Genomic DNA, 26,446 nt, shown 5'->3' with positions numbered 1-26,446 from the left:
ACCCCAATCACGATCCATAAATCGTTTCTTCAGATTGAACTCCAACTCTATGTTTGATGGAAAGCTGCTCCTCCCCAAGATCAGTATCTCCCACCAATCATGATAACTTTCATTCTGGACAAGAAAAATAGAAAGCAAGTCACTTAAATATCCACACATCTGTTCAGCTACAAAGCTCACTCAGCAATACAAACGACCACGAAACAAAGCGGAAGGACAACAAAAAGTTGCCTTCACAAGAAAACATTTTCTTCGGCTTTTCGTGATAGCAAAACACACATCAAGAAACACAAGTTTGGTCCAAGGAAACAAATTAGTTTCAATCGCGAAACTGACTGATGAATCGAAAACTGTAGTTTCTAACTTCCTCAAACTGCACAAGAAGAGATTAACTTTTGAATCCTAACAGTACCAGTTCAAGCTAAGGCACCACGGTAGATAATAAATACCAAAACATGCCATCACTCCAAAGTTTTATAATCTTCGAACTTGAAGTAAGAAAGAATCAAATATTAATCCATGTCGCCTCAACCAGCTAATTTTTCTTTTATATTTCATAAAACAGATACTGCCACAGTATTTAAAAGCAGAACTGCGGACCAGGCGTAGCTAAGTTGGCTAGCGCAGTGTGAGTCGACTCTTTCTGCACCCAAGTTCGAATGCTCTTTCCACAATTTAGATTAATTTAGAGTAAACAAAAGCAGAACATATTGCCGAGAAGATGAAATTAAACGGAACGATCATACAGGAAACAAAACATAATTCCAAATATAACCCGGAAAGGAAATCAACAATATATGGGGACAAATGGGCAAAACGGGAAGGTTGTGTATATTGTACCTGGATTGGAAAAGAACCAGAGGATGAAGGCGCAGAGGACGAGCAGGACAGGTATCAAGTGGATGGCGTTCTCTGCGGACCTGATGCGGCGTCGCTCTCTCTTTGCCACATGAGAGAGGGGATCGTATGTGGGGAGATGCAGATGCTCGTGCTGGTCGCCATCTGAGCCGTCGTCTGTGGTTGGTTTGAAGGTTGAAGGTTGGGGTGAGGAGGAGTAGGTCAGAAGCAAGTCCTCCTCCGAGGAGACTCTGGAAGCACTTGTGGATCTCTGCATCTTTCGAGTTGTCTGAATCCTTCCTTGTGGTTGGAATGTTAAGATGGGGGTCAACAAAGAGACGGTAAAACTACACAATTTGACCCAAAATTACCACTCAGGTTCATACTTAACGTCATGTTGCTTAAAATTCGTTTTGTCGTGGGGAAAAATAGCAGTTAATTTTGTTATAAAAAAATGCTTAATGTTTCGTTGTAATTTACTTTTCTTATAATTTAGATTTTTTTTTTTTTGTCAAATTATAATTTAGACGTTGAAGTAGTTGAAACTTAATGTCATATTGTAACATCTTTAACATGAAAATTGTGAGCCAAAAAGTAATTAGCAATGATTAGGTAATTGCAACAAGATGGTCACCTTATAACAACTAGAGGTGCAATTCGGACAGATTAGAAGGTCAACACACTTCAGCCTTGGGTTAGGTTCGAGTTTAATCAAGTTCGTGTTAGCTTGAGTTTAGCCCAAGAGCTCAACCCACGGGTTCAATCTACAAAAACTTGTGAAGTTATCATAGACTTGTGAGTTAGTTCCACCCAGGGGTTACCATAGACATGAGAATTTTCAAATTCAAAACTTAATTACAAATGAAGAGAAATATTACTAAATAATAATGCTAAATGACTTCGTTGGCACAAAGGTGCGAACTTTATAATAAATTACACTCTTTGCTTGCACAGAAAGAGGCATTCTGGAGGCAACGCCTTGGGGAAAACTGGTTACGTCTCGGTGATCAGAATACAAAATTTTTCCACCAAAAAGCAAACCGAAAAAGGTATGCTAATTCCTTAATGGGATTATTTGATAATCAAGGGGTTTATCGGGAGGATAAAGCAGGAATGGAGGAGATAATGGTGAGCTACTTTATGAAATTGTTTGACTCGGAGGGTTCAACAAATGCTGATGAAAATTTACAGTACATCCAACCGAAGGTGACCGAAAGTATGAATGCGGATCTTATGAAGCCGTTTGAGGATGAGGAGATTAAATGTGCGCTCTTTCAGATGTATCCGACAAAGGCTCCCGGTTCGGATGGAATGTCTCTACCCAAAAACATTGGGATATTATTGGTCAGGATGTTTGTAACGGGAGTCCAAACACTTCTCTCGACGGGAACAATGTTGAATAAGATCAATTACACCCACGTTACCCTTGTCCCGAAGAACAAATATCCAGATGGCACAGTTGCGTCCGATCAATTTGTGCAATGTAATGTACAAAATTTGCTCAAAAGTTCTAACCACTAGACTCAAATGGGTGCTTCCGAAGACCATTTCGTCAAATCAGAGTGCTTTTGTGCTGGGAAGATTGATTTCGGATAATAGTTTGGTAGCTTCGGAAATTGCCCACTACATGCATAAGAAAGCGTCGGGTAGGAATGAAGTGATGGCGTTGAAGCTGGACATCAGTAAAGTTGAATTAAACACGGTAAAATACAAAAATATATATATGACAATATTTGGGAATTTCTTGTATATTCATTAATCTCCAAAGTTGAGTATATATAAGAGTTACAATTGGTATTACATATGCACTTCGTTAATGTGGGACAACAGACTACTATTTACACTTTAACTAATTAATATATAAATATATAACTTGCAACACTCCCCCTCAAGTTGGAGCAAAGATGTCATGCATTCCCAACTTGTCAAGCGAGTTGGAAAACACACTATTAGACACAGCTTTAGTAAGCACATCAACAACTTGATCTTGAGATCCCACAAATAGAAAATTAATAATTCCAACATCCAATTTTTACCTGATGAAATGTCGATCAATCTCCACATGTTTTGTTCGATCATGTTGCACTAGATTATGAGCAATCTCAATAACAGCCTTGTTATCACAATGAAGTTTCATAGCATCCTTGGGTTTAAATCCAAGATCTCTCAACAATTTTTTCAACCACAACAACTTACATACACCACAAGACATACCACAAAACTCAGCTTCAGCACTTGACCTAGCCACCACTTTTTGTTTCTTGCTTCTTCAAGTAATTAGATGACCATCCACAAAAGTAACGTATCCAGATGTAGATCACCGGTCCGTGATAGAACCAACCAAATCTGCATTTGTATACCCTTCTACATTCAAATGACCATTCTTGGAGAAAACCAAGCCTCTGCTAGGAGCCATCTTCAAGTACCTCAAAATACGGATTACTGCATCCATATGAGCTTCACTAGGTGAGTGCATAAACTAACTTACCACACTAACTGCATAAGCAATGTCAAGGTAGGTGTGAGACAAATAATTTAATATCCCCACAAGCCTCTGATATCATTCTTTATGAGTAGGAACTTGATTCGGAAATAAGCCCAAACGATAATTCTGCTCAATCGCAGTATCAACATGTTTTCAATCTAACATACATGTTTCAGTTAATAAATCAAGAACATACTTCTGTTGAGATATAAAAATACCATGCTTGGATAGTGCAACCTCGATTCCAAGAAAATAGTTTAATTCACCCAATTATTTCATCTCAAATTCAGTAACTAGGTACCTTTGAAGGCGTTGTACCTCCTCTTGATCATCACCAGTCACTGTCATGTCATCAACATAAATAGTCAATATAGTTAGCTTATCATTTTGTAGCTTTAGAAACAAAGTATGATCTAAATGACTCTAAAAATACACAAACTTCTTCATTGAACTTATAAACCTCCCAAACCACACTATAGGAGATTGTTTCAAACCATATAAAGCCTTTCACAATCTACACACAACACATTTTTCAGGAGATATACTTATTCTAGATGTGAGATCTATATAAACTTCCTCATTAAGATCACCATGAAGGAAATCATTTTTAACATCAAACTGCAATAGGGCCAATCCTGGTTTGCTGCTAAGGACAGAAGAACACGAACAATATTAAGTTTGGCAACATGAGCAAAAGTCTCCTGATAGTCCACACCATAGGTTTAAGTATAACCTTTAGCAACTAATCTGGCTTTATACCTGTCAATAGAACTATATGCATTATGCTTAATAGCGAACATCTATCTACATCCAACAGCTTTCTTTCCGTTTGTCAATGGAACCAAATTCCAAGTGGAATTCTTTTCCAAAGCTTCCATCTCAACATTCATGGCATTAACCCACTTAGGGCCAGATGTAACATCCCACATCGACCAATGGAAGGGGTGATGTGCCTTATATGTACATGCCCACCTCCTTTAGCATGAGGCCTTTTGAGAACTCACTAGCTTCGGGTTCCATCGTTCGGACGAGAGCATTCCTAGGATGGGTGATCCACTAGGAAATTCTCGTATGAGTTCCCAGAAACAAAACCGTGAGGGCATGGCCTGGGCTCAAAGCAGACAATATCGTGCTACGGCGGAGTCGAGCCCGAGATGTGGTGGAGCCTGGGTCGGGATGTGATAATTTGGTATCAGAGCCACTTTGTCGTGTGGTGCGAATGTGCCGACGAGAACGTCGAGCCGTTAAGGGGGTGGATTGTAACATCTCACATTGACCAACAGAAAAGGGTGATATGCCTTATATGTACATGCCTACCTCCTTTAGCACAAGGCATTTTGAGAACTTACTGGCTTCGAGTTCCATCGGAACCGAAGTTAAGCGAGTTCGGGCGAGAGCATTTCTAAGATAGGTGACCCATTGGGAAGTTCTCATGTGAGATCCTAAAAACAAAACTGTGAAGGCATGGCCGGGGCCTAAAACGGACAATATCGTGCTATGGCGGAGTCGAGCCCGGGATGTGGTGGAGCCCAAGTCGAGATGTGACATCAGACAAAGCATCCTGCAATTTTGTTGGAACCAATACATTAGATAGTTGACATATGGTTTGGACAAACGATGAGTAGACACAGTTGTTGATAAGGTACTAGGCTTTAGCATGCATATCAAACTTATATTGTACATTAGGTTTTTCATGATTGACTCGTGGAGGCAACTGATAAGTAGAAGAATCATCATAATTTATCTCATGTATGTCACCATCTTGTACCAAACCATTAAAAGAATCATCATTGGATGAACCATCAACAGGCAACTCGTTAGTCACACCAGTAGCAGGCAAATGGTCATCAAGGGGCAATTCATCAGACATACCAACAATATGCAACTCGTTGGGCATATCCGACGGGTCGTCAGTAGAAATAGTCTTGGGAATGATAGTTGGCCGATCGCCATCTATAGCTGACTCAGGAATGATAGTTGACTGATTACTATCTATAGCTGACTGGTTAGTGATGCTAACTAAGTAAGCACACAAATTAAAACCCTCTTGTGACAATTGTAGTAAAGATGCAAGTAGGGATCGTTCTAGACCGGGGATTAGGAGGGATTACTAAATCACTTGGAAACTGACTCAAAAACGTAAAACAAACGTTAAAAACACTAAACTAGACTCAAAGAATGTAAAACTAAACAATAAAATATTAAAACAAATCAAAAGACTCAAGGAATACAAAACACTTATAAACACAAACTAAGACACTTTCTAACTAAATTAGACACTAAGGTAAAGGGGGATTGGTTTTGGACGAGATTAAACTAAATACACAGATTGTAATTTAAAGGCAGAATATAAATATGAATGTGATGAAAATATGGATGAATGCTAGCTAGAAGGTTCTTCTCCACACATGTCACACTTGCATACAATTTGATTGTCAGTTGGTCTTTCGATAAATTATGAAACTCAACACCCCGGGTTAATTAGGTCCGCTTAAATTAACCGTCAAGTTTTCCTTAAGTTAATGAATTGGATGGGTTAGCGCAACGCAATTCAAAACATTCTCCAAAAGTCCTTTACGTGAAAAGCACAATAAAGATACAATCAAAGATCATTAAGCATCATGAAAACTATAAGTGTTGACGAGGCATTCGTTACTATGATGAGCATGAAACTAGTGCCAAGAATTCATTTAACGCGATTGTTTATAAGCAACCTCCACTACTTGTGAATATAAATTCATAACTATTAGGTGAAACTCACTTATATTCTAGCGTCATATTCATGCATGAAAATTAAGCGTGCACTCTCAATAAACATACATAAATAAGTTATCGATCAAGCAGTTAAACAAATTGACTTCACCATTCGTGAAATTCCAACCAAAAGTAATCAAATCATATTGCAAGCATAAACATGGTTTCGAATCACCCCCTAGCTAAATAGGGGTTTAGCCTCTCATGTTCACAACAAGAAAAATAAAATTGAATTTAAACATAAAGAACAAAGGATGGATTACACCTAGAACGCCCAACGAATCCACTTGAATTTATGCGCGTCTAAGTCCTCTTTCCTCTTCTCCTTGATGCGGCAGTGAGGTTAAATGGATGATTTGGATGTTATTTTGGGTTGGGGATGGATTTAAGGAGGTTGGGTGGTGCGGCAAGGTTATGGGGTGGTGTAGGAAGGTGGAGGAAGGCTGCGGCAAGATGGGGGAAAGCTGGAATGAATGGGAAAGCTGCGGCAAGGTTGTGAATGTGGCTGAAAAATTAATTGTGAATGCACGGATGAAAGGGGGGTTATGGGTTGGTGGCTGCGGCTTTTTTTTTAGAGAATGGAGATGTGTGGTTGAATGAATTAAAATAATGAATGATGAATGAGAGAGAGAGCTCGGGTCAATTGGATGGGGACTTGCGGCAAGAGGGATTAAATTAGGGTTTTTGGTGGCTCCATGATCTGAATGGAGAATAAAATAATATGGTGGCTGCTAGGGTAAAAATCAAAGGTCAAAATCTGAAAAGAATAAAAAAAAGAATAGAGACTAGGGTTAGAAAAAAAAGGTGCGGCTGCATGAATTAGGTTCTTTGATAAAATGGGGGCCACGGCTAGAAAGGGAATAAATGGGATGGAATTAGGGTGAATGGCTACGGCTTATGGAGGAAATGGGAGAGAGTGGCTGAATCAATTAGGGTGTGACGGCTAGCGAATAAAAATGAATTAGGGTTATTAGGGTTAGGATTTTTGTGCATAAAATGGGACCAAAGTGCCCCCCCTTGCACGGCAAGGGAAGGAAACAAAGGGAAAGGCACGGCTTAGGGCTAGAATTTGGACTAGGGCCTTCGTTTTGTGTCCTAAAGCGCCTACAAAGACTTCAAAGTGGCTAGAAAATACGGACGTTTAAGATTAGGAAAGGTTACCAAAACGGGAAACTTAGGATTAACTTTCCTAAAATAGGAAACCTTGTTTGAGTAGGATTCCTCGTTTTGGTAAGAATTCATCATTGGAGTAGGAATTCGTCGTTTCTTCAAGTCTTAAACTCATTCATTCCTCTTTCGCTCCAAAAGACTCCAATTTGCATCTTCTTGCACACTTTGGCCTTATAATCTGAAAATACACAAAAGTGGCCTTAAACACTAAAATAACTAAATAAACACAACATAAATGCACAAGAACAAGCTAATTAAGTCGCATGAATATGCTCCTATCAGTTAGTATCACGTAGCATAACTGGTTTCGTCCCCAACTCTACCTATAACACATCATCCATATCATCTCTTCGAATCTGCACTTCACTCCCCCTGAAATGGAGAGTCGGAAAAAGGCTTCACAAAATACGGAACTTCCTCATGGAATATGACATCCATTGTAATATAAGTTTTTTGAGTAAGAGGATGATAACACGTATAGCCTTTCTGATTGTTAGCATATCCAATAAATACACATCAAAGAGCATATACATCAAGTTTACTCCGCTGATGAGAGTAGACATGCACATACGCCACACACGCAAACACCTTTGAAGGAAGTTTGGATACATAACATGTTTTTGTAGCACATCAAACAGTGTCTGAAAATCAAGAACCAAATGGTGTCTGAAAATCAAAAACCAAACGGTGTATGAAAATCAAGAACCTTACTTGGAACATAATTTATCAAGTACAGAGCAGCCAAAACAGCATGCCCCCACAAATGATTAGGAACATATTTATCCAACATCAAAGAACAAGCAACCTCGATTATTTGATGATTCTTCCGTTCGGACACATCATTTGATGGGGTGTAAACAGAATAGTCGTCTGGTGAATAATACCATGATCACGGAAAAAACATGCCAAAGTGTGATTCACATATTCTCCTCCATTATCAGTCCTGAAGACCTTAACTTTTGTCTGAAACTGAGTAGGCACAAAATTCTTAAAGAAGTAAAGGGACATCACTCTTATTCTTCATCAAGAACACCCAAGTTAATCGAGTACAATCATCAATAAAAGTAACAAACCAACAAAATCCATTAGAAGTAACCTTCACCGGACCCCACACATCAGAATGTATCAAATCAAATGACAAAGTAGCTTTAGAATCACTTATGGGAAAGGAAGCATGATGACTCTTAGCCATGACACATGTTTCACACTTGAACTCTGAATCACTACAAGTGCGAAACAAAGAAGGAAATAGATGCTTCATATAATTGAATGATGGATATCCCAAATGTCGATGCCACAACCAAACTTGATGTTTGTCATCCACTTTAGCACTTAGAACTTGATGATTATTTGAACATGAAACAACAGTATCCTCCATAGTCAAGATGTACAAACCCCCATTCTTTTACCACGACCAATTATATTTTGAGTTTTGAATGTCTTATAAATAACAATACATGGGGTAGAAGTGAATGGAATAATATAAGGTATCAAGTAGTTTTCCTACTGACAAAAATTGCACTTAACATCAAGAACAAGTAAAGCATAGACGAGCGATATAAGGTCGGGGTGAGAGAGATAGTGCCTTCACCCTTCACAGAGGAAGATGCTCCATTTGCACTGATAATATACAGATCACGAACATAGTCACGTAACTCATCAAACACTCTAGGGTCACCAGTCACATGATCAGTGGCCCTAGTGTCAATTATCTATATATTTGTTCCACCGAAAAGCATAACAACATTATGATTATATTGAGCCATTTAGTTAAAACACGAACAATAAGGGCACAAAAGATACGCAGCGGAATTAAGATAATTTACTAATACACTGTAGCAATGTTCACGACACTGTAGCATGGCACTGTTCACATTTTTTTTTTTTGGCACAAAATTAAAGCACACGGGTCACCAAGAGCGAACTACTTTGATACCAAGTTGAATTAAACATGGTAAAATACCAAAAATATATATGACAATATTTGAGAATTTCTTGTATATTCATTAATCTCCAAAGCGGAGTATATATAGGAGTTACAATTTGTATTACATATGCACTTCGTCAATGTGGGACAAGAGACTACTATTTACACTTTAACTAATATATAAATATATAATTTGCAACAAGTAAAGCATATGATTGTATTTAGTGGAATTTTCTTCAGAAAATAATGGAGAAATTGGACTTCGCGGAAAGGTGGATTAATCTAGTGATAGCATGTGTGTCTATTGTTTAATATTCTTTCAAATTAAATGGTGAGCCGGTGGGATATGTTTTTCCAAAATAGGGTATTAGGCAAGGAGATCCCCCTTCTCCGCTTCTATATGTTTTATGTGTGGAGGGGCTTTCGGGCCTGTTTGATGCTTGGGAAAATCAGAACCAAATTAGGGGGTGAAAGTATGCAAAGATGCCTTGTCCATGAACCATTATTGTTTGTTGATGATAGTTTCATTTTTTCTTTGAGTATAATACAAGAATGCTTACAGGTAAAGCAATTACTGAATATCTAGGAAGATGTCATGGGGCAAGCTATTAATTATTCGAAGAGTTGTGTAGCGTTTAGCGGTAACTTAACTGATTATGATGGCCAATTATTGGCAGATCGTCTAAATATGCCTCGGGTTCCTTTCCATGATTCTTATCTTCGCACGTAGTGTTTATGGGAAGATCGAAGAAGAATACGTTCGCTTACATCAAAGATGGACACTGGAAGAAACTAAATAGGTGAAAATGAAGCCTCCTGAGTAGTGCTAGAAAAGAGATTTTGATCAAAAGTGTTGCCCAAGCCGTTCCTATGTATATGATGCAATATTTTCTGTTATCGAAAACATTCTGTGATGAGTTGAATCAAATGGTGGCACAATTGTGGTGGGGTAAGGAACAAGGGAAGCAACAGATACATTGGTTTCGCTAGAAAAATTTGTGTAAGCCAAAAGGAAAGGGTGGTCTTGGCTTCAAAAATATTTATACTGTCAATCTTGCTTTGCTTGCCAAACAAGGGTGGCGGTTAATGCGCCAACAATCTTCTTTGGCGTCCCGAATTTTCAAGGCTAAGTATTATCCGCAAACAGATTTCCTTTTGGCTCCGGTTAAAAAGAACTCGTCATATTGTTGGAGAAACATAGCAGAAGCCCATAAAATAATTAGAGCAGGAGCTAGGTGGAGAGTGGTGGATGGTGCAACCATTAAAGTGTGAGGTGATAGTTGGTTACCAAGGAAAAATTTCTTCAAGATGCTCAGTCCTATCTTGGTGGGAATGAATCAATCGAATAAGGTGAATAAATTGATTTCACTAGAGAGGGAGTTAGGTGGAATTTGGATCTTATACATTATTTTTGGAAGAAGAAGTGAAAGTCCTAGGATGGGTACTAATTTAACCTAGAAATGTAACTAAATTTCAACTTAAAACTAAAGCAATTTAAGGTTTAAGTTAATCAGTAATGTAAACTATCCCTACACAAATAGTCAAAATAAATATAAAGAGTACGCACATGATGTAGGATTTAACGAGGCAAAACCCACCACTGGGAAAATCCTTGGGCTACCAAGCCAGGAAGCACTAAGAAAGAAAGAATACATAAAGACTTACAAGAACTCATCAACTAGACAACCATACTAGTTGGCAGCTTTGTCTTCGCGCTTTGCTACTCGATCTTTCTTCAGTCTTCGAGTTGAAGTGGCACGACATTAACACGATCGTCAATCACCTTTTCCTCGAACTTTGCAAGATACTAACTCGATCATGCATAATGTTTATATGATGAAGTGTTTGGTTGAAAAATCAATCAATTACGAAAATCACAAGGCACATTTTCATAATTGACATTCAATAAAAAACCAAATGAAAATCAGCATGAAAATAATATTTTCTCTTTAAAAACACATGTTATTGAAACCGTAAGATGGCAGCAACATAAAAATAATTTTTCTTTTACAAAAACACGCTGCTACCTTTTGTTACCTTTTTTTCGAAGAACAAAAATTTCATGCATATACGGCTTGTGCAAAACCAATTTCAAACATTCCTTATAAACCCTCAAGGCACGGGAACCAATTTGGAACTGATAAGATTTTATAACTAATAATAGGTTTTAGGTAAATGACAATCCTTTTAAAACCACAAATCCTAGATACACACGGCAACAACTTATTTTTAAAACAATGACAACCATGCAATCCATTTAGTTGGATAACTCTCATCAATATGCAATCAGATAAGTCTTTTGAAAATACAATCAAATTATCTTGAAAGTAGTTATAATAAAAGACCTATCTCAAATACAATATCATGAGATATAGATGAATGTAATTGGATGCATGCATGCAAACATACCTGAATGTGTATCTTGTTCACGTAACATCTTCTCATCAAAAGAGTAAGAGACCTCCCTAGACTTAAACAATTACAATTGAGAATATATAACAAGTCTAAGCTATTACAGACTCATGCATTTTGTCAAGAATTGCCAATATTGCACTAACAAGAAGCTCTTTTGATTCAAAGCATACCCATTAGTATGTTGCAACCGCAAGATCGCTTGATTTGGAATGCGGAACCGAATGGGAATTTCACAATTTCCATAGAAGTTAAATTCTTATGGAAAGCTTTGTGGAGGGCTCGGGTACCAGAGAAAGTGAAGAATTGTGTTTGACGGATTTGCTAGAATGCACTAACAACTCGGGATCATTTAAGAAAGAAGAAAGTCACATAGGAGCATGTATGAGACGAATAGAGGGGCGTTGGTGGGGTTAGGGTGGTGATCTAGGACAATAAAGGTGCATTTGTGGCAACCTTGTCGACTAGGCATGATGCCATCTCTTCCCCACTACTGGCTGAAACTATGGCAGACAAAGATGCAACAGATTTGGTCATAGTCAGACAGGAACACCTACAAGCCACTATTTTTTAGGGTGATGCACTACTTGTCATAGCAGCCCTCAAACATGATGGTTAGGATGATTTTTCGTCGTTTGTAAATATATTACATGACACCAGAATGATGATTAAATCGTTGCCCTGGTGGAGGATTGAACTCAGGAAATGAATAAAGTCTCGCACAGGTTAGCACAAATGAGTTTGAATTGTGTAAATCCTATTCCTTGGTTTGAAGAACCTCTTGATGTAATTTTGGACCTTCTCTTTAAAGATAGTAACTCTTAAGGGTTCGTTTGGAAGTACTTTTAAAATGACTAAAAACGCTTTTAGAGAAAATGTTTTTGGGTTCCAAAAGCACTTAAAGTGCTTTTCCAGGATTTATTTGCATCTTTACAAAAAATTGGTTCTAAAAACATTTTTACCAAAAGCGCTTTCAATCATTTTAAAAGTACATCCAAACACGCTCTAATTTTTTTGGTGTGGGGCACTCTTTTTTCCTTAGACTGGGTTGAAATCTCTGGTAAGATTTTTATCAAGGCCCTTTGTATGCACCCTATCCTCATCAATTTGTACATATTTATCCAATTAATGATTATCGTACCAATTGCTCAAAAATAGTGCTAAATCACAGCCAATACTACTTATTTGTGTAACATCACCACGTTATTTATTTCTTTTTGGTTGAGGTTGAGGTCAACATGAACACGGAACACACGCATTCCTTGTATGGACGCTTTCCCCAAATGCTTTTAGGCTTTAAGCAATTATCACTTGGGAATTAAGATTTGTGGTTTGCCATTTCTATATGAAATCTCAATAGCACGTTCATAGCGTGTGAACCTCAATTTTGTTTGCAACACGAAATGACTCAAACACCCCCATTTCTTGTGTTTAATTATTTCATGGACATTTCATAACTTTCTAAAATTAGATAGGAAAACATGTATTAAAATTTAGTAGAAAGTTATGAAATCATAAACACAAGTTTGCGCATTGGAGAGGATTGGATATGTACAAATAAAATTGCAATGTACTAACGAGTTTATAAATTTCATAAGGCATATTTTTTTTTTTTTTTCGGTCAACTGAGATTCTCATAAAAAACCGCATATAAAGATAAATAAATGAACACAATGCAACATTACACAGCAAGCTCCCTTACGAGTCGCATCACTGATCTAGCCACAAGGGCACTAAAAGAAAGGTAAGCAGAGTTAAGCTATGCCTAACCTTGATTTACATTCCTCGATGGACATGGCAGCTCATCATTTGGCAAAACCAAAAACCAGAGAGGGAGAAGGTTTCGAGGCCCACCGTTGACAACACAGCCTCTCAATACCCAGACTAGCAGCTTCATGTGCTACTTTGTTTGCTTATCCACGAATCCAGTTCCACCGAACTTTGGAATCCCTTTCAATCATGATGTTTCGCAGACCATGTCTTTAGCTAATACCAGTCCTGCAAGTGCAAGTGCAAGTGCGCCTCTGCCTTAGTTTCCTCGACAGACAATCTCGAATGACAGAGCCAAGCCAGCCTTGCACGATGATTTTCATGCGCCGTCTATATTTATTTTAACAAAAGAACGGGACATTCGCCTTAGCGTATTTATTACAATTTACATCGGGTCCTTCTTGAAAAAAACATTGCACATTTCCTTCCCTGTCTCTCAACAATAACACCCACCATGTTAATTAATACAGGTTGGATATGTACAATTAAAATTGAAATGAACTCGAACCTTTATACGATGTAATTTGAGAGCCGTCATCGCTTTTATTGAAGTTAGGACACTAATTGACCAAAAAAAAAAAAGAAGTTAGGACACTAATTATTGTTTCATGAAAAACAATCATTAAAATGATAAAGCCACGAAACACATTTTTCATGGTGTCATACGACTATTATGTTAAAGCCATCATTAAAAAGCAGAAAAAATGGTAGCATGATATTTAGATTTTGGCTCAACTACAAGTTACAATTTTGATTATTAAATTAAACATGTGTGAGTTCCAAATAAAAACGAGATGAAAGTTAAAAAAAAAAACAAATATAAGATAGAAATTATTCGATGTGATTAATACGGTGCTTCTTTGAGCTCAAAACCTCATCTTTTCCAACTAAAATCTATCGTCTACAAATGTGTCAAGGCCATCATGATTTCAAATGAGAAAGAGAAGCCAAGGTCTAAACGATTTGGCATGGGGACGATTTGGCATGGGGCTCATAAGGTGCTAGGGACCACTTTGGTCCTTATTATTGGCTCCGCCAATGTACATAAAAAAATCTAAAATTTCTAACCGACAGAGCCCTAAAATTGATAGACAACTGTACAAAAAATAGATGGGCAAGAAATTGAATAGAGGAAACGCTAAATCCCTAAATTTTTTCTTACAAATATTTTTAGAATAATGTTAGAGAGATCAAATTTCTAAACTAAATTTATAAATTAAATTATGTGGATGTTGATAATTGAATTATTAATTAAATTTTGGTTAAGCGACACTTAATTAATAATTCAATAATCAGAAACTACATAATTTGATTTAAAATTTTGATATTCCTATCATTATTCAAAATAAAGAAGATTACACGTGGCGGAATCAGGTCCCTGTTACTACGTCACAGGCACGAGACACAAAATTCCGACATTATAGGTGCCCCTTTATAATACTATACAGACACGATACGCACCAAAAGGCAGCATCGTCTCTTTTCTTCGTTCCCTCCCTCCCTCCTCCTCGGTTTCTCCTTGTTTACAATCCTCTGCGTCTTCCTCTTCCACTTCCCTTCTCTCTATCCGTCTCTCCGGCGAAGATCTCAGGCATCGCGGCAACTGCACGCTGGGACTAGAATTTCTCCCCAATTTCTCCGACTCGTTCTAAGTCCCAGCCATGAATCCCGAATAGTGAGTTCAATCCCACGATTCTTCTAATTTTTTTTTTAAATTTTGTATTTTAATTTTATGCCAAAGATCGAATTCGATTTTGTATGCGATGATTTTAGAACCTCAATTTTATTGGAAAGTTTAGTTTAATTTAATTTTCTGAATTTTATTCTGCATAATTGAGGGTTTTGGAGTGTAGATCCAGACAACGGGTGATCAGATCCGTTGAAATTTTCTGTTAGATTCGTAATTCATGTAAAATTGTGGGGTCGAGTTGCTGTTCTTGATAATTTTGATTGTTGTATACAGTTTTGGGATTGTGAATTGTGAATTGTGATGAGTAACTTGAGTTTTGAATTGTGTGCAGTGACTATTTGTTTAAGCTTTTGCTAATTGGAGATTCCGGTGTCGGCAAGTCATGTCTACTTCTGCGGTTTGCTGTAAGTTGTAGTCGATTAATCATCGAATTTCTTAATTTTCTTAAGTTGTAGTCGATTAGTCATCAAATTTCTTAATTTTCTTTCGGTCGTTGCGATTTGCTTTACGGTGATTGAGATTTTTGCCTTCTGATTGATGTATTTCATTTTTTTCGCAAACCAGGATGATTCATACTTGGATAGCTACATCAGCACAATTGGAGTTGACTTTGTAAGAATTTATTGAGTTTTACTACACTGATTTCTTTGTTTCCACTCTCGCTAATCGCTGTGTTATCTATTGTGTTGTTTAGAAAATTCGCACTGTGGAGCAGGATGGGAAGACTATCAAACTTCAAATTGTAAGGTTTTATGGTGTTATTGTTTAATGCGCCACATACTGAGATTTGTTCTGTCGAAGTTATCTATCATGATGAAGTTGGTATCTGTTTTGGACATTTTCAAATGAAACTGTAGTTATGTTAAGTTTAACAAGTTATGTGAACAATGTCTCATCTCACCTTTTCTGTGGTCAATTTCTAATTGCTTGTTCTTTTGGGGGCGTGCAGTGGGATACTGCTGGCCAAGAACGATTTAGGACAATCACTAGCAGCTACTACCGTGGTGCTCATGGTATCATTGTAAGTGTGTGGTTGCCTCATAATTTGTTATTTTTTCTTCTTTGCTGGTTATGTAAGATGGATATTGGTCGTATGCTGTTGGGTTTCTTGCAGGTTGTTTATGATGTCACAGACCAAGAGAGCTTCAACAACGTTAAGCAATGGTTGAATGAAATTGACCGATATGCAAGTGAAAATGTGAACAAACTTCTAGTTGGAAACAAGTGCGATCTTACGGCAAATAAAGTTGTGTCCTATGAGACAGGCAAGGTAAATATTGACGAGGAGATTCTAAGTTTTACGTATTGTATACTGTTGCTGGTTCTTTTACCCATTCTTGGAGTTGCGAAGTACAATGATTTTTTTTTCTTTTTCTTCTGTTTCCTTTCTCTAGGCATTTGCAGATGAAATTGGAATCCCATTCATGGAAACAAGTGCTAAGAATTCCACTAATGTTGAGCAGGCCTTCATGGCTATGGCTGCTGAGATCAAGAACAGGTACTTATATGCATTTTTTTTGGTCGTCTTTGTATAGCTCAGCAGGAACCTGTCTTCTCATAATTTTGCTCATTTAGCAACATATGCTCGTAAAATTTGAGTCTGCAATAGTTATGATTGCGTGGTTCTAGCCCGCCTGACTTCTAAACATTTTACCTGCAGGATGGCAAGCCAACCGATGAACAACGCCAGGCCTCCAACAGTGCAGATTAGGGGACAGCCTGTGAACCAAAAGTCTGGTTGCTGCTCTTCTTAGAGGAGAGGAGGAGGAATATAATTGGTGGGGTGGGGGAATGATAAGTATCCAGTGTTCCTCGTGGCATGTAAAACTAGTTGTTTCATCTTAACGTTATGATATGAAGATGATTATTCGTCGTGATTGTCTTCTTGTCAGTTGTCAGCACTTTGTTAAAGCTTCCATTCTTTTCAATGTATTTGTTTTCGAAAACTTTGTACAAATTAGGAATATTGGTGAATAGAAGTATTTGCCTTGTTCTGTTCCCCTAAATGTGAAAGATGCATTATTTATTTTCCATTATTTCAGCAACTGCATTGCGATCGATATGAGTTGAGTACGGCGTGGATTATATCTCCCTTTTTGACAAATATTGTCCTCCAGTGCCAACTGTAATGACTCAACAAACCTCTTCCGTCCATGTTCGATCGAATACCAACTAGAATACTAACTAGTTTTTTGTCTAGTGGTATCTCTCTTCAGTCAGCCTGATTTTTGGTCTAGTGGTATCTCTCTTCAGTCGTCAGGTTGTAGGGTTTAAACCGCTTCCTCATTAAATAAAAAGAAAACGAAAAGAGAGAATATATTCTTGTGAATTTAATCTGCACTCTCATTCTAGAGAACAAAGAAGGTTGGCATGGAGTTCGTAGGTCTCAGAAAATCCTTCCTAAGCTTGTGCGAGTCACAGGCTTCTCTTCAAACGGCAGTGTAAACTCGGACGGTGTCATCTGGGGTGTCGGGTTCAGAAAGGACTCCGAGCAGAGGTCGCAAGACAGTCTATTAAGTGTAGATGTGTGGAGTTTTGCCTGAAGTATGTGTAGTGATTTCGTTGAGCAGATTGCTATGACCCTCATTATCCCTTTGAGTCATCCATGGGAGTACTGCTTTGCTTGCCCACCAAGCACCGCTGCTCAACTGGAACACTGCAGGGAAAACTAGCATTGGAGCCTACCGATTTTTGCACCTTTACCAGTAATCTCCACAAGAACAAACCCCATTTCTGAAATGATGAAACCTTGTGGTATCTCTAACTATTATTTCCCTTTTTTCAATTGCTGATACATACTTGGTGGCACGATGGCAATCCCCGCATATTCTCAAGTTTTTGAAGATGCGAATAGGGCTTCCCAACGGCACTTTTATAAGCCCGAATGCAATTGCTAGTTTTTCGCTGTGCCATAACAGAAGTTGCTGTTTCTGCTCTTCCCCGACATCATGTAATGCAAATTCAAGATCTGGAACATAGCCTGCCAACTTCATTTTGCGATCGAGCTCAAATAGTTTTTCGTGTATAGATGGCAACTCTGGATGTGCTCTATCACCTGATCTGAACTCATGCACTACACTCTGCACCTCAATCCAACTATACCCAGGTGTCTTCACTACCCTATTTTCTTTCATCAATCGCCTGACCTTCGCAACATGGTCCCATCTGTTTGTTGCAGCATAAACATTAGCAAGTTGAACATATCCAGCTGCACTCGCTGGATCAAGATCGAGCAATTTCTTGGCAGCAAACTCAGCTAGCTCTAAGTTCTTGTGGATCCGACAAGCACCCAAAAGAGTTCCAAAAATGGCAGAATGTGGTTCAAATGGCATTTTCTTAATCAGATCCACAGCTTCAACTAGCCTACCAGCTCGACCAAGAAGGTCTACCATACACGTATAGTGGTCTGGCTTTGCTTCAACTCCGTAATCCCTTGCCATCGAATCAAAATACCGAACCCCAAGATCCACTAATCCTGCATGGTTGCAAGCCATTAACACAGCAACAAACGTTATCCAATCTGGCTCTTTTCCCTCATTCCTCATCTGATCAAACAACTGCAGAGCTTTAAGACCTGCTCCATGCTGAGCATAACCAGCAACCATTGCATTCCAAGTAACAACGTCCTTTCGTTCCATGTCAATGAACAATTTCCAAGCATCCTCCAAATTACCACACTTACAATACATGCTAACCAAAGAGGTCCCTGCAGTTGTATCATTATATAACTGAAATTTATAAACCAGCTGATGCACTTGCTTACCCATCTTCAATGCTGATAGGTTACTGCAACCCAGTAGAACACTACTCAAACTTGACGGGTTTGGCCTAACCCCATCTCCGATCATTGACCTAAAAATTTTCAAACCCTCTTCAGCTCGACAATTTTCAACATAACCTGATATCATAGCATTCCAAGATACTAAATTTTTCACTGGCATATCTCTAAACAATTTCTCGCCCAATTCAATCTTCCCAAACTTCATATACCCTGTAACCATAGCAGTCCACGCCACAACACTCTTAACCGGTGCCACCTCAAACAACTCCACAGCCATGTCCAAATCCCCACATTTCACATACCCCGAAATCATTGCACTCCACGAGACACTGTTCTTCTCTGGCATCACCGAAAACAGCTCACGAGCTTCCCTCATCTTCCCGTTTTCAGCAAAACCCGATATCATAGTATTCCAGGACACCGTGTCCTTAACAGGCATCTTATGAAAGAAATTCAAAGCAGCATCAACATCCAAATTGTGCAAATGACAAGCCAACATAATATTATACGAACAAGAGTCTGGTTCAGGACATTTCTCGAACACCTCACAGGCTTCTTTCATTTTCCCCGGTGTTTTCGCATACCCGGATAAAATCGAATTCCAAGTAACTGTCGTCCTTACCGTCATCTTCTCGAACACCCCAAGAGCAGAATCTAAATCCCCAGCTCGAATGTAGCTGGTGATCATCTTATTTGACCTAATGACACCACCAAACTCACGTTGATCAAACGGTTTAGATTGATTGCAGAAACTGTTACTGGTTGACGCCAAGTGGGTTTGTTGTGGTGGGCAGGAGGGGAAGTTGGCGGGAAGAGCTTCTTTGTTTGGATTGGAATGAGGGTTTTGGATTGTGAAGGTGGAGAGCGGGCCGGTTTGGTGTTTGGTTGGTGGGAAAATTTTGCACACCAACCACGGTTGTGGTTTTGTGTTTCTAAGATTTGCCATGGTTGGCAACTTTGCAGTGAGAAAACAAAAGGATTGAGTTTACAACTCTTACTCAAAGATTAAGGTCCGATTGATGCAACGATTGTTTATACTTCGCCGGATCTTGAAAATCAAAACGGAAAAACGATTTTTCCGTTGCCGGGACTTGAACCCGGGTCTTTCGGGTGAGAGCCGAATATCCTGACCAACTAGACTACAACGGACTTGTTGTGAATGCAACACCCCATCTTGTATTCGCAGACTGACCTGGTGGGTACCCTGCGCCCCATGTTTAAACACAACAACAAAATTTTTTCCTACTAAATAGAGTGGGCTGCATGAATCCTGAAACGCTATTGCACTCGGTTTGTGTCAAATCTTCTATTAACTCCAAGTACTTAATGCATTTTTTCACTTTCCAAGTCTTTCTAGACCTTTCTCTTCCCTTTTTCCCATGAGCCTCTTTCTCATAAATTGCATATTCTAACCGAACCATCTATAGGTCTTTGTTTGACATTTGTGGTTTAACCATGGTTAACAAATTAAAAATAAATTATAAATTTGAGAGAAGAATACTTGGACATTCTTGTAATGGTTTGAAACTGATGTTAAAATTATTTTGATTTCTCACTACCACTTTATTTACTAAAGCATAGGTAGTAAAATTGTTCTAATAATGACTTCTCCTACGTTTTTAATACATTTAATCGAAAAATACGTAGATCCCCTTTACACTTTGTAGTCCAATATTTCAAAAATCATAAATTATATTGATCGAGGAGGAATGGTCGATTACATTCTCATTCATTCTTTTGTTTTGTTTTGTTTTTTACTTGCACGACTCTTGACTATCTCTAAAGTGTGTAAGCATGTCATTACTCTATATAGAACATACTATAACACTATCCTATTTACGAATTGTAATGCGAATCAAATTTAATAAAGCAATGCTGGATAGACTAACTTTTTAGACCAAATTTGTAAAGCATACGATGTGTCATCAATATAAAATAAACACGTTAATCAACACTTAAGTGATAATTTAATTATCAACAACCAAGTCATATGATTTACAAAATATTATCTAAAGGTTTACTCAAAAACAGAAGTTGACTGAAATGGTAAAGACGTTTTGGTTAGATTAGGCACTTGAGTTTGATTGCAATGAGTTTTATCCATTAATTATTCTCTCTCAAGTAATTGATCATGTATTGAACTCATCAATAGCATTCACGCCCATCATTTTAAAAACTCAAATTTTCCCACCAACTACAGGAGTTTGATTTTATAAAATTAGAATCAAACTCAATTTTCCGAGTCATTGCGGAAGGCCTAAGAGTTTGTTTCTTACCGGAACTTATGACACCACAAGAGAATTGGTAAGACGGATTATGCGTCACCACATCATTTTACCTATCGAGACACTATGGGGGCTAATACCAGCCCCACATCAACCGATAGAGTCCCAGTCGACGGATAAGTAAACAAGCTAACTGTTTCTCAAATAGTCCGTTGCAGATTACTTATACCGCTCTCTCCCTCTCATAACGTAACTCAGAACACGATATGAGAGATCAAGAGAGCGTATAAGACCGTGCGTTAATCTCATCGGACTATTAGAGAATAGAGAGAACAGAATAATTAGCACAACCCTTTGAAGCAAGAAAGATTTAAAGCAAAGCATGAAGAAACAGACTCGGTTCTTAACCTATTCCAACTCAAAACTGATGCATGACGACTAGTCTGCCACTCAAAAAAGTGCATAGATAATTAAAATAGTTCTTAATATTCTCCTGTGAGTAGTCTGCCACTCTAATGGTATCACATAAACACCCAAATGGATTCAAAGCATAGAGCTGGAAGAACCAGGAACCTCTCACTTCCCACCGAGGGAGGGGAACTGCCCGGGATCCTCAATGGAAGGAGCTGCCACATTGCTCGAATAACCTCCAGGTCCTCCACTGTATCCACCTCTTGGCCCACGACCACGGCCTCGACCGCGACCACCATAGTACCTCTCACCCTCAGTGGGCTTCAGAAACTGATTAATGCTAACAGACTGCACACAAATATGGATAACAGTCAGTCATCTGATCATTTCAACAATTGGAAACCAATACTATCCTCCAAGTTTAACCCTGATGTACCCGTTTTGATAACCAACGGTGACTAAGCACTAAAAGTTTCGGGTACAGGACAACTAATGTCCAAATTCTCAACACAAAATATCTGGTAACATAGCTATGAAAGGAATAATCACTCGAGAAACAGAATAGAACCACAGAATTAAAAAACCAATCAGGAATAAAACGAAAAGGCAACCTTCTTGGCTCTCTCTTCTTTCTCAGCAGCCTCCTTGCGCTTATCCTTCTCAGAACCCTGATAAACAATAGCAAAGTAAATATGATAGCCATATCGCATAAAAGAGTAGTATATCTAGGGTATCCATCACCTACCAGCTTGATAAAGATTTCATCATTTTCCTTCTTGTTTGAAAGCAGCTGCATGGCCTTCAAGTCTTTGTCTACATCAACCTTTCTTTCCTCAGTCTTCAATGCAAGCAGAGCCTTCCTCTTCTCTTCACGCACCTTCTCGTACTCTTCCAATGTCATTTCCTATAACAATGCGAAACAATGTAAGAGTTTAATACAAGGATACGATCAGAAAATCCAATTGCAGCCGTTATATCTATGGTATCCAGAAAAGTACCATCAACAATGTGAAAAAATATAATTTACCTTCTCCTCCTCAGGCTCCTTCTCTTCCGTCTCATTCACAGTGCTATCCTTATTGGCATCTGCAGTCTCATTCTCTCCCGACTGCTTCTCAGCACCAACATTCTTCTCAGTTTCAGTGCCAGGCTCATCAATCTCCCTAATATAGCAAAAATGTGTATGCAAAAAGTAAGGTACATACCAAACAAATGTGAAACAATTTGTTTCGTTAAGTTCTAGTTTGAAATTCATCTTGAAATCAGAATATAAATACTTACGGAGCAATGTCATCAGAGGGTGTTCCCCAATTCCCCCGTCCAGACCCTTCACGCTTAATATCACTCCTGATATTAAAAATATATTCAATATCAAAATGAAGAAAGCAAGAAGATCCACATGTGAAAAGTTAAATATATACAGAACTGATTGTAAAATACTAACCCACGTCCTGTACCACTGTGACGATCAAAAACCCTCCGAGGGCGTTCCCCTTCACCATCCTCACCATTCTTGTAACCACCACGACGCCCACCACGGAAGGAGCCACGAGGAGCACCATAGCCACCACGTCTTTCAGAGGCTTTCCCATCTCCCTCTTCAGATGGTCTGTAGCCACCAGAAAAACCATTGGTGTTCTCATTGCTGATTGGATCTCGATTAAATCCACCACCACCACCTCCTCCACCGCGCCCACGACTGAACCCACGTCCACCGCCACTACCACGGCCACCTCCACCTCCACCTCCACGGCCACCTTCATACTTTCCCTCCCTCACTGCATATGTTACACACGGTTATTTGATATGCATAATAATTAAAACATTATATGTATAAAATATAACCATACATATGTGATTCAAGAGAGGACCACAAAAAATCTTTCCAGTATCTCGACAAAAAGCACATGTTATTGAGCAGAAAAACTTCAATACTAATGTGTAATAAAATATTAATGAAACCTCTGCTAAACCAACATAAATTCGACAGTTTATTTTTAAATTTGAGCCACATGAACTATAAGAATAAGGGCTTACCATCTCAAAGTACTTAAAAACAAAATATTTTCCGTTAACTGGCATCCCCTGACTGTACCTCTTAATAAGATAATAATCAATCAGATGTCAAGTATAAAAACTGGGACATTAAAAGCACGATCGTGCCACGATTCCTTAGATTTCAATTTACCAGTTCTAATGGTTCAATCTCAATTTGGAGATGGAAATTTTACCACAATAAAAATCCAATACAGTCTTTGTTAATTACCCTAGAAAACCAAACACTATGAACATCCACTGCCACACATACAGAAAACTCAACACCGCATCTCATCAGATATGTACAATATCAATGAAGAATCCCCCAAATATCAATAACTTATCAAAACAACCACTTTCAACTTCAACAAAAAAAAAAAAACATAACAAATAAACAAACAAAAAAAATCATTTTCTCGATGGAATCCAACAAGTGAGAATAGGATAACAACTAGATTAAAACGCAAATTTTAATCTCCATTTTCAAGCAAACCCAACATTGTTTTCAGCAAACAAAACCCAGAAATGAAGTTAAGCAGCAAAGAAATGAATAGAAAAGAGACCAGATTGTGCAGGGGGGAGTGGCTTGGAGGGAAGCTTAGCAGGCTGAGCAGGCTGGGTCTGCTGGGGTTTCTTGGGCTGCGCCGCCGGCAGCTTCTGCTGCTGAGCAGCGAGAAGTTGACTTGGGTCCTCATTGTCGTCATCCCCCAAGAGATCGAAAGGGTTCGCGGTTGCCATTTCTGCAGCTCCGAAAAGTCCGATTCAATACCCTACAAAATTCCCACCGACTTTGAAAAGCAACCACGAAACCCTTCACTGATTATTCGAATCCATGAATCGGAGATTGGCTGCTGGGGATTTTAGGGTTTAGAGTTTGCTATTTGGGAGCAAAGAAAGTTGGAGTGAAAATTTGCTGCTGCTGGTGGCGTTGTGGCTGCTGAAAACCCAAACCGATGCGGCACAGAGAAATACAAGTGACAAAACCTGATCTTAAAAACCCTAATGAATATTACTAGTCTGCGGCCGGGTTTATGTTAAGCTTTCGGTGTACTGTGCATATCTTGATGGGTAAGTTGTGTTGCTGGGGTGCTTGGACCAATTGGACGTGAAGAAAAGGGCCCAGTGACCAACTTCCACTTTCTCTATCATTGTGAACTTTCAAGGATGTATTTATTTATTTATTATTTTTATTTTTTTTAGAGTTGGAACTTGGGAGTAGTGGTGGTGATAGGTTGATTCAATACAACATCATGTTTTAAGATTGGTAAATGCTAGGGAGACTATGCTTTTAGGTTATATTTTGTAGGTTACATGATGTAGTCGATGATGGTTGGATACCTTGTTTAATGATTTAAACAAAAATTTCAACCATCAATTATCAACATTATGTGGTTTACAAAATATGGTTCAAGTAAATGATCTCTCTAGCATTGATTTTATTTGAAGTCTTAATTATTAAAATGTCCTATGAATATCACGAAAGTGTTACTTTAATTTGTGTTTTAGAAGTACATCACTTTTAATTCTAAGGGGTTGGTCCTGTAAAAATGGGGTAAAGGTGGGAACTCCCAACACACGTTCGAACTTCCACAAATGCATTTTTAGGAACATGGCCTCTACTTTGACTCAGACACTAAAAGTACGTTGCCGTTTCATGTGGCATTTGGGCTACATAAAAGGGAAGATTAGTCTACTATCAAAGTATAATGAGAACCTCCTATATTCAGAAAACAAAGATAATGGGAAAAAATAAAACCACTTTCCTTGTTGAGGTGAGGGCAATTTGCGAGGTGTCTTGCAGTCGGGGTGTTTTGGTGTAAAGACATCTTCTTTTTTTAGTATGTTGGAGGGTTAATTTTAAATAGTACATGAAATTGAAGTTATGTAGGGAGTGTGGATGCAAATTTTGTACAAGTGATTGACTAGAAAACCTGTGAAAAACATATTAATGAAAGTCAATTGACTAAGGCCTGGTTTGATACTGAAGTAATTCTGAAAAAAGTATCAAAAAGAGCTGGAAGCTGTTTTTGTGTTTGGTAAACATTCAGCTTCAGTTTTTTTTCACAGTTTTGGGTAAAAAAAAAGCCAAAAACAAGAAGCTGCAAAACTCAGCTTTGAAAAACCAGCTTTTTTTCACATCTGTTTTACATAAGAGTTTACTAAACACTATAATACTGCTCTTTTTTTTTTTTTTTCAAAAACACTTTTACAAAAAAGTTTACCAAACATTCTGTTGCTTTATTTCACAGCTGCTTATTCTCATAGTACATCAGAAACAATTTTTTTTTCAAAGAACAGCAATACCAAACCAGCCCTAATACCGATATGGTGTTTGCCAAATGACTTTTGATGCCTAAGTCAATGAAACTGAAGAGTTATAAATTATCCGATTACATGAATGACTTGAGTATTTATAAAGGTGAAGTCCATCAATCGCCTTCTATGTAAGGTGACCTGTTGCGCAGTCTCCTATGGCAGGAGAAATTGTGGAGGTCTTCTACTTTATCCTGACCTTTACATTTAAGATGTGGGCATTAATATGGAATTGTGCAAAGAATGTTGGAACCTAATTGGACTTAAAACTCATTTTGATAAGGTCAAATGACATTGAAATTTGAAACTGTTAACGTTAATATATGACAAAACTACATCCCTTTGAAGTATGACATTGAGGATAACATGTCAGTGTAGTGGATAGCTTATATGTTTGAAATCTTGGATGTACTAATTATCAACTACTTCCTTAATAGGAGGAGGCAATTACGATTTAGCATCTGTAAAAAGGATTGGTCCCTGCTCATGAGAAAACATGTTCTTTACTACTAGCCCTATTCTTATAAGAGCATAAGGTTCCAAGTGAGCAGAAGCTTCTTCCTTGGTGATCATTCAATGGCTTACTCAAGTTACACACATATCTTCTCTTATTACTACTATGATATTTACATGC

The 26,446-nt window shown here is 38.2% G+C and overlaps 4 protein-coding genes, 1 long non-coding RNA gene and 1 other non-coding gene across 6 annotated transcripts; 2 read left to right on the top strand and 4 right to left on the bottom strand.

Annotated features, from left to right (window-relative positions):
• The first annotated feature begins 617 nt into the window (after positions 1–617).
• LOC148696418 (uncharacterized) lies at positions 618–2,737 on the top strand. Its single transcript, XM_088695924.1, has 2 exons — positions 618–1,178; positions 1,792–2,737. Exons 1-2 carry the CDS (start codon positions 1,158–1,160, stop codon positions 2,356–2,358), a joined length of 588 nt encoding a protein of 195 aa, XP_088552050.1. The 5' UTR covers positions 618–1,157; the 3' UTR covers positions 2,359–2,737.
• Positions 2,738–2,847: 110 nt separating this feature from the next.
• LOC148696417 (uncharacterized) lies at positions 2,848–6,723 on the bottom strand. Its single transcript, XR_015963679.1, has 2 exons — positions 3,624–6,723; positions 2,848–3,279 (listed from the first exon to the last, which is right to left on the bottom strand). It is a non-coding gene; the product is annotated as an uncharacterized LOC148696417 (long non-coding RNA).
• An 8,068-nt stretch (positions 6,724–14,791) lies between these two features.
• Positions 14,792–17,071, top strand: LOC137710502 (ras-related protein RABD2c). The gene is made up of 8 exons (XM_068449543.2): positions 14,792–15,030; positions 15,377–15,449; positions 15,610–15,657; positions 15,740–15,787; positions 15,995–16,066; positions 16,160–16,315; positions 16,440–16,543; positions 16,706–17,071. The coding sequence occupies exons 1-8, from the start codon at positions 15,017–15,019 to the stop codon at positions 16,797–16,799; spliced, it is 609 nt and encodes a 202-aa protein (XP_068305644.2). The 5' UTR covers positions 14,792–15,016; the 3' UTR covers positions 16,800–17,071.
• Positions 17,072–17,306: 235 nt separating this feature from the next.
• LOC137710501 (Tetratricopeptide repeat (TPR)-like superfamily protein) lies at positions 17,307–20,009 on the bottom strand. The gene has a single exon (XM_068449542.2). It carries the CDS (start codon positions 19,770–19,772, stop codon positions 17,745–17,747), a length of 2,028 nt encoding a protein of 675 aa, XP_068305643.2. The 5' UTR covers positions 19,773–20,009; the 3' UTR covers positions 17,307–17,744.
• Positions 19,903–19,975, bottom strand: TRNAE-CUC (transfer RNA glutamic acid (anticodon CUC)). Its single transcript has one exon. It is a non-coding gene; the product is annotated as a tRNA-Glu (tRNA).
• Positions 20,010–21,404: 1,395 nt separating the features above from the next.
• LOC137710298 (RGG repeats nuclear RNA binding protein A) lies at positions 21,405–24,581 on the bottom strand. The gene is made up of 7 exons (XM_068449230.2): positions 24,063–24,581; positions 22,907–23,240; positions 22,744–22,809; positions 22,490–22,625; positions 22,208–22,366; positions 22,074–22,130; positions 21,405–21,810 (listed from the first exon to the last, which is right to left on the bottom strand). The coding sequence occupies exons 1-7, from the start codon at positions 24,235–24,237 to the stop codon at positions 21,628–21,630; spliced, it is 1,110 nt and encodes a 369-aa protein (XP_068305331.2). The 5' UTR covers positions 24,238–24,581; the 3' UTR covers positions 21,405–21,627.
• Between the last annotated feature and the right edge of the window lie 1,865 nt (positions 24,582–26,446).

This window comes from Pyrus communis, chromosome 6 (assembly GCF_041283825.1).
Source record: "Pyrus communis isolate YQ-2024b chromosome 6, ASM4128382v1, whole genome shotgun sequence".
In the NCBI taxonomy this organism is placed as follows: domain Eukaryota; kingdom Viridiplantae; phylum Streptophyta; class Magnoliopsida; order Rosales; family Rosaceae; genus Pyrus; species Pyrus communis.
Note: the sequence above shows the minus strand (reverse complement) of the source record. Positions and strands in the feature narration are given on the sequence as shown.

Coding starts and splice junctions, on each gene's coding strand:
- LOC148696418 (XM_088695924.1), top strand. CDS start 1,158: ATGGGGGTCAACAAAGAGACG. Junction 1,179..1,791: donor TGGGGGTCAACAAAGAGACG/GTAAAACTACAC, acceptor TTGCTTGCACAG/AAAGAGGCATTCTGGAGGCA.
- LOC137710502 (XM_068449543.2), top strand. Junction 15,450..15,609: donor GTCTACTTCTGCGGTTTGCT/GTAAGTTGTAGT, acceptor TTCGCAAACCAG/GATGATTCATACTTGGATAG. Junction 15,658..15,739: donor GCACAATTGGAGTTGACTTT/GTAAGAATTTAT, acceptor TGTGTTGTTTAG/AAAATTCGCACTGTGGAGCA.
- LOC137710298 (XM_068449230.2), bottom strand. CDS start 24,237: ATGGCAACCGCGAACCCTTTCGATCTCTTGGGGGATGACGACAATGAG. Junction 22,367..22,489: donor AGGAGCCTGAGGAGGAGAAG/GTAAATTATATT, acceptor GCATTGTTATAG/GAAATGACATTGGAAGAGTA. Junction 22,131..22,207: donor ATGAAATCTTTATCAAGCTG/GTAGGTGATGGA, acceptor ATTGTTTATCAG/GGTTCTGAGAAGGATAAGCG.
- LOC137710501 (XM_068449542.2), bottom strand. CDS start 19,772: ATGGCAAATCTTAGAAACACAAAACCACAACCGTGGTTGGTGTGCAAA.